Source organism: Gossypium hirsutum, chromosome A02 (assembly GCF_007990345.1).
Source record: "Gossypium hirsutum isolate 1008001.06 chromosome A02, Gossypium_hirsutum_v2.1, whole genome shotgun sequence".
NCBI lineage: Eukaryota > Viridiplantae > Streptophyta > Magnoliopsida > Malvales > Malvaceae > Gossypium > Gossypium hirsutum.
Window position 1 is genome coordinate 10,062,191 of NC_053425.1, and position 7,936 is coordinate 10,070,126.

The 7,936-nt window shown below is 30.4% G+C and overlaps 1 protein-coding gene across 1 annotated transcript; it reads left to right on the top strand.

Moving 5' to 3' along the window:
* Positions 1-3,994: 3,994 nt before the first annotated feature.
* Positions 3,995-7,936, top strand: LOC107951574 (putative nuclease HARBI1). Its single transcript, XM_041090666.1, has 4 exons — positions 3,995-4,127; positions 4,214-4,275; positions 6,518-7,238; positions 7,323-7,936. Exons 3-4 carry the CDS (start codon positions 6,518-6,520, stop codon positions 7,682-7,684), a joined length of 1,083 nt encoding a protein of 360 aa, XP_040946600.1. The 5' UTR covers positions 3,995-4,127; positions 4,214-4,275; the 3' UTR covers positions 7,685-7,936.

The window sequence follows — 7,936 nt, forward strand, 5'->3', positions numbered from 1 at the left end:
TTGAGCCTCGGAGCACGCTGAGGTATTTTCAATTAATGTTTTTTCAATTCATGCTTTTCAAGAATCAACTCATATTACGAGAAATGAGTTGAGCCTTGGGTCACATACCGAGGTATTTTCAAAATCTGTTTTACAAATTTTGTTTTAAAAATCAACTCATATTGCGAGAAGTGAGTTGAGCATTGGCTCACGTGCTGAGCTATTTTCAATTTATGTTTTTGATTTCTGTTTTTAAAAGTCAATTCATATTGCGAGAAATGAGTTGAGCTCAGGATCACACACCGAGTAAAGAATAAAGACTAGAGCTGATTGAAGGCACCAGATTTTGTTTCCCTAAAGTTACAGTGGATTAAACCAAAGCAACAAGATGCGGTGGAGTGGAAAGAGACTACCTGAACAAGAAGAGCACCAAAGAAATCAAGACTCGGCAAGACTGGGCAAAATTTGCCTTTCTTTTGTCTTTGCTCTATTCTCGTTACACAACAATAAGCAAAGAGGGGCAGCTGTTATAGCCCAATTTTGCCCACTCTTAAACCTCAACCCTTCAGCCCAATAACCCCAACAGCCCAAAACCCAATAAATAAATAAACCATTACAAATTAACCCAACAACCTAGCCCAATTCAAAATACTAGCCCCCCAAAAAAAACTAAAACATTTTTCAGCAGCAAACCCCTCCCCATGTGCGCGACCACTCAACCCCCACGTGAGCTGCCAAACCACTTCCTCCTCTGCCTGAGACCAGACACTTCCCAGGCATCACACACTCCCACCAACTCCTCCATGCCCTGCAAAATGAAACGAAAACCAAAACAGAGCAGACGACAAGGAGCAATGGCAAGAAATTTAAAAAAAATGTTGTATAGAAATGGCTATAAAGGCCAGATCCGAATGTAATAGAGGGGGTTTCTTTTTTTTCCCTTTTATTTTGGCAGTAAGAAATAAACACAAAAACAAGAAAGTGAAACATTCAATTTCAGATTCAATATAGTGATTCAATCAGCGTTTAAATACAGATTTAGCATTCAGGCATACAAAAACACCAAGATCAAAGGATTAAAAGCTTAAAAAACCCTAAGGTGATTTCTTTTTTTCTTTCTATTTTAAATTCGGTTTTAAGTTTTTTTTAACCTATACATATATTAAAACATAAAAGAAAATACAAAAAATAAAAAAAAATAAAAAATATAAATTTTTACCACGCCGTGGCCGGCGCCGGCGAGCCTCCGATGGCCGTCCGGTGACCGACCCCCTGGCCGGATTCCCCTTCCCCCCTCCCTTCTCTCTCCCTTCTCTCTTCCCTCTCTCTTTTTTTTTCTTTCCCTCTCCCCAAATGATTTTTTTTGGTTATTTTAGGCCTTTTATAGCCCTCCAAAACGACGTCGTTTTGGGGGTTACACTTAAGTTCCAAAACGACGTCGTTTTGGCCATGCCCGACCCATCCGACCCGACCCGCCAAGAGGATCCGCGTGTTTTGTTTGAATGGGTTATTTATGTACGCGGTCCTTCCGCTTTTTCAGGGTTTTGCAATTAAGTCATTTTTCTTGTTTTCAATTTGGCCCCATAATTTCTCGCGCTTTTCGATTTAGTCCCGCTAATGTGCTGCGTTTTAATGGAAAGGAATAATTGCTGTTTCGGTCCCCTATGTTTTGTGCGCGCTCAAATAAGCCCTTTTCTTTTTATTTCCTTTCACATTTGCCCCAAAACTTTGTTATTAGTTCAATTTTAGTCCTTTTTTATTTGTTTTTGTTTCTTTATTAAATATTACATTTTTTGTATTTCAATATTATTATTATTATTGTACATTAGTGTATATCTTCATGTATGTATATATATATGTAATAATGTTTTTATTACTTTATTTAATATTTTTTATTATAATAGCTTTTGTATTTCAATATTATTATTATTATTATTATTATTATTATCATTAACATTACTATATATTCTTATTAGATGTATATATACATATATTACTGTTTTAATGACTTTATTTTAATATCATTTTATTATATTTACTTTTTTGTATTGTATTACATGGTTATTATTATTATATTTATTAGTGTATGCCTCTTACCCCCGTATATATTTTTAGTACGTATTAATAGTCAATTTTTTTCTAAATATATATTATATGGATAGTTTATATGTAATATCATGTATATATTTTAATATTATCAGTTATATATCTGTATACTATATGATTTCTAATACTATTATTTATATATATATGTATAAGTATGTGTGTAGTGTACAAAATAGTTTTCTTATTATTATTATCATTTCTAAGGTATGTACGTATTTTATATGTTCTATATATGTTATATATATTTTTAATATTACTAGTTATATATAGTTCTTATACATTTCCATGTACATATTTTATACCATCTTATGTATATATTTTTAAATACTATACTGTATATATATATATTTCTTAGTACCACATTACGTATATATCATGTATATATTTATTTTTACCCATATTGAATTTATTATTAATTTTAATACATTTATTTTATCATACGTAGATATATACCTTTCTTATTTGCATTATTTGTGTATGTCGAATTATTGATTTTGGTATTTATTATTTTCCCTATTGCTACTTATTATATTATTCTTTGGTGTACATACATTTTTTACCATTATTAGTATAAATGTATTTTCCTTGTCCATAATATTCCTAATATCATTGTATATGTTCAATTATACTATGTGCACTTGTATCTAGTACGTATATATATTTAGTAATATTGCACATATACGTCTATTAGACATTATATTTTCATACATCATGTATATATGTCATATATTATATTTTTGCATATTATCTTATGTATATATTATCTTATATTATTATTACTAAATGTACTTTATACTTGTTCATGTTTGGTTTTTATTTCTCTTTTAAATATTATTATTATTGTTTTGCTACTGCTCTAGTATTATGTTAACATTTTTCATTGATAATGTCATTGTTTGCATCTTTGATTTATTTTAAATTCTTATTTCATGAATATTTTTTATGTTTTAATTACTAATCGAGGCAATATATGGATTTAACATTAAGTCGTAAATTTCATCGCTATGTTGGATGGAATTTGTCGGCTCGTGTTAAAACGGTATATCCTTCTCAAAAATCAAAAATTGAAAGTTCTCGTCTTTTAAATCGGATCACGATTGGAATTTAAATTGAACTAGCATTTTTGAAAATTAAGACAACACATGTTTAAAATATACCAATTTTGGGCGTCGCGAGGGTGCTAATACCTTCCTCGCGCGTAACTGACTCCCGAGCCCTACTTTATCTTTGATTTTAACGTAGACCTAAACTCGGCCTTCTTTTGTTTTTAAAAATAAATTTATTAGGTGTCCGATCACACCTATAAAAAGGATCGGTGGCGACTCCCCTCTTTATTTCCGTTTTTCAGTTTATGTTTCAAAAATTCAAATTTTAGTTTTTAAGTTTTCAATAAATCGCCACAATTAGCGACTGAGCTAAGCTAAATTTTTTTACGTCGCTACATGTTAAAATAAACTTAAACTATATTTATATAAATGATTGAAAATTTAGAATTTTAAAAAATCAACTTTAATATCTACTCTAAAATAGTTGATTCAAAACATTATACATTTTGTATTCATAAAGTTGTCAATACTGAAATAGTTATAATACGTAGGGTAATAATAATCGTTACTATGAGAAGGAAAATTGTTGTAATTTGTATGGTAATGAATTTTTTTATTTATTAAGTAAATGTAATATAAGAATTAAATAGAATTTTGTGTAGTTGTTAATATTAATAAAATTATCATTTCTATAATTAAGAATATTTTTTGGTACTTTTCATGTTCGTTTTACGGTCCATGTTTAGGGTTTGTAATTATATCTCTCAACAAAGGCTGTGTTTGGTAACCGTGAAAACATTTTCCAGAAAATGTTTTCCTAATTTTACGCTGTTTGGTTACATGAAAATATTTTACATAAGTAAAACGTTTTCAGAAACACGGTAAAATGGGATGCTTTTTATGTAAAATGTCTTACGGATTTTTTTTCCGTAAGACATTTTCCAAACTCTCACTTTCCCTTGCGCCGTTCATCTTCCTTCTTCTTCATCCATCCAGGTATTTTCTACTTTTACTTCTTCTGTTCTTCTTCTTTCAATTTTCCTTTCGCATAATCTCTTCTAATGGTAGCTTTTCGGTCTTAGGTGCTTTCTCTTTCGCATACAACCGGTATCATCCTTGCGTCGTTCTTCATCTTCTCATCCAGGTAACTTTTCTCCTCTTCTTCTTCCATTCTTCATCTTTAATTGAAAGTGTAAAAACATTATTTAAGCAAATATACAGAGGACAGGAGCATTTAAGGGTTTAGACAAATACACCAAAAACCTCACGCTTAGGCTTCTTGTTTTTCCCTTTTCTGCTAATACCCACTTACCCCATCTCTGCAATCTGCTTTTTTTTCATGTGACAGTTTAAAACATTGAATTGAAGGTTATTGACTGGATTTTCTATTTCTGGATTTTAAACAGTTTAAAATTACATATGCTTATCTCCATTTGTTTAAGTTAAATGAGGTTAGTTGATTATCACTTGGAAGTTGTCAAAAAAAAAACTCCTTAAATCATGAAACAAAGACATTTGTGGAAACATTAATGCCATAGTGATGAACTTAGAGATGCTGATTAACGATCTTGACAAACTAGCAGAGGGAAAGGGAGCTCAATTCAGAGGAGCTTACTCTTAAAGAAAAATACCCAGCAAGCTTCCACTAAAAAATCCTAATAAGGTGTGGAGGGTACAACCCCTCCACATGCTTAAGACTTCATGGAGTATAGAATTTTAAAGGATATAAAAAATACAGGTTACATATATCCTATTCCAGGTGCTTGAAATTCTAAAATTCCAATTTGGAAATCTTCAAATTTTCAAAACGTTATATGATTAATTTAGGAAAGGCAGTAAATTCATTTTTATGGAGTTTACAAATCAAGTTCAAATGATTCTATGGCCGTTCCAAAGCTAACAACATAGTACAAAATCTAACGAGGGACCTCAACTAATAGTCTTTACAAGATGGATATCCTTTAGTGATATATAGACTAATTCCATTTTGATCTGCAAGAAAAAAAACAGTTGATAAATAGCTTAAAATTTAGATTATTACACAAGGAACACAAGGCAGTATGCAGTTTATTTCTGAGTTTATTTGTGTTTAGGCAGTATGCCTTTACAAGTTATATGACTAAAATGCTGTTAAAAGTAGCAGTGGTTTTCTTTATTTTTTCATCTCTATTTTTTCTTTTGTCATTTTGTCTGAATTGATAATTATTGAGGACGAACTTTACTTACTACTTTTAATCATTTGTAACTGTTTAAGCTTCAAATTTTGAATAACAAAGAGGTATTTATGATGGCCATTGCATTTGAACTTGGAATAGCATGGAAACAATCACCTAGAGTGACTTGTGGGAATTAGATTTTTGTCTGGTTTGAGGTTTGTTCAACAGATAGGTGTAATTTGGGATTTTAAGGTTTTGTTTGTTGCGATCTGTCTATGTTTATGTTTTTAGGATGGGTCATTTTGTACCTGCTGATTACTTTATTTTTATGCAGCTTTCATAGTTGTTGTACTAGCAAAAAAAAACAATAAGTCAAATAATATATATTTTATTTTTTAAGTTCATGGTTATTGGCAGTGTCTGAATATGCTTACTAAATTTATCATTTTAAAATATGATTTATGATTAAAAAAAAAGTCATGTAAAAGTGTGTAGTTTTTTGCCTTAAGCAATCGGTAGTTCAATTGTCTTTTGGTCTACTATTGTTATCATCACAAAATTAACTTGTAATGGTCTCAATTGAAAATTATTGTCAATCTCATTTTGTTAATAGCAGAAACAAAAAATGAAACCATATATATATTATAGTAAAGGTTCCAAGTAGGTGCCATTGTTTGTCCATTGGGTTTTTTTCCACTGCCATTATAATTGTGCCATAATCTAACAACTATTGGTAGCTTAAATTGATCTTTAAAAAACATACATACATATGTACGCATGTAGTCTTATTATTAAGAATAGAGATCAAGTTCAATTGAATATTGTATATAACCAAATTGAATAAAATCGTTTATTTATCAGTTTTCTTAAGTTTTTTTTAAAATATATATTTATTCTATAATATTTAAAAATTTTCACTAATTGGAAAATAAAATATAATAATCACAAATATGTGTAGGATGCAAAATTTGTTCTATTTGGTACTACAGATTATGATAAATATCTCTTGAATTATGCCTTTTTGTTATTATTTATGTTGGGTTTGGTTAGTTAACTCTATTCTTTTTAGTCATGATAACTTTAGGCATTGCTTGAGTCATTGCTTGAGAAAATTATATATATATATGTATGCACTTTAGACAAGATAACTTTTGTCATATATGTGCCCTTATGAAAAGTTTATGTATTTTTTGTAGTGATCAAATATTTGTGTGATATTATTTTGTGTAGATGGATCGTAATCAACATCAAAATGCAATTGTCGGAGTCGTGGCTTCAGTTTTAGCTTTTGGGGCTCTCTGGATAAAAAAATTAAAAACTAGGAAGGAAATTACTTCTCACCCTCGTGTAAATCGAGATTATGAAAGAGAAAATTATATTAATAGTATTTTATATAGTGGTGACCGGCATTGTATTGATATGATAAGGATGAGACCGGTTGCATTTTTTAATTTGTGTGATATTCTTAGTAGAAATAATTTGTTACAATCAACTAAATCGGTGAATATTAGGGAGCAAGTAGTTATATTTTTATATATAATTGGTCATAATGTAAGGTTTCGAGTGATAGGATCTAGATATTATAGATCAACTGAGACAATTCACCGTTACTTTAGGGTTGTATTGAGAGCTGTTTTGAAATTGTATAAGCTAGTTATTAGATTACCTGATGAGTCAACTCCTAGTGAAATCAGAAACAATCCAAGGTTTTATCCTTATTTTAAAGATTGTATTGGAGCATTAGATGGAACTCATGTTCGTGCATCCGTTCCACTTAACATTCAAGGAAGATTTCGTAGCCGTAAAGGGGGGACGACACAAAATGTATTGGCTGCCATTACATTTGATTTGAAATTTTCCTATGTTCTAGCTGGTTGGGAAGGTAGTGCACATGATTCTCGTATTTTAAGTGATGCACTTTCACGCCCAAGAGGATTAAAAATTCCGGAAGGTAAGAATTATAAAACATTAAATACCAAATAGTTCTACTAAGCTCATAATTTATTAGTAATAATTATGTTTTGTCAAATTGTAGGTAAATATTATCTTGCTGATGCTGGATATGGCATCCGTAATGGATATATTATCCCATATCGTGGTGTTCGATATCATTTAAAAGAGTTTAGTGCTCAGGGGCCTGAAAATGAAAAGGAACTCTTTAATCTTCGTCATTCATCATTGCGAATCACTATTGAACGTGTTTTTGGGATTTTGAAGAAACGGTTTCGTGTATTAGATGCTGAACCATTTTGGAATTTTCAAACTCAAGTAGATATAGTTTTGGCTTGTTGCATCATTCATAATCATATCATGGGAGTTGATCCTAGTGATTTACTTAATCAAGAATTATACGAGGAGCCTGAGTCTGATTTGATAATATCAACTCTTACGGAGTGAGAAGAAAGAGAAGAAGCAAGAGAATGGTCTGCTAAGAGAGATGAAATTGCACAAACTATGTGGACTGATTATATGGCTAGAAATATTATGTAGGTTTAGGGCTTAGGGTTGTAGTTTCTATATTAGGTATGTTTTATTAATTTTTTTTTGTTAATGTTGGATTCTGAAATTTTAGTTTATTATGTTTGTTGGATTCTAAAATTATTATGTCTTGATTTTGTTAGATATTGATTATGTTTCAAGCTTGTTAGA

Bases quoted from the DNA above. Each gene is read 5' to 3' on its own strand.
- LOC107951574 (XM_041090666.1), top strand. From the start codon at position 6,518: ATGGATCGTAATCAACATCAAAATGCAATTGTCGGAGTCGTGGCTTCA. The intron at 7,239-7,322 runs GTAAGAATTATA...GTCAAATTGTAG, and splicing joins AGGATTAAAAATTCCGGAAG to GTAAATATTATCTTGCTGAT.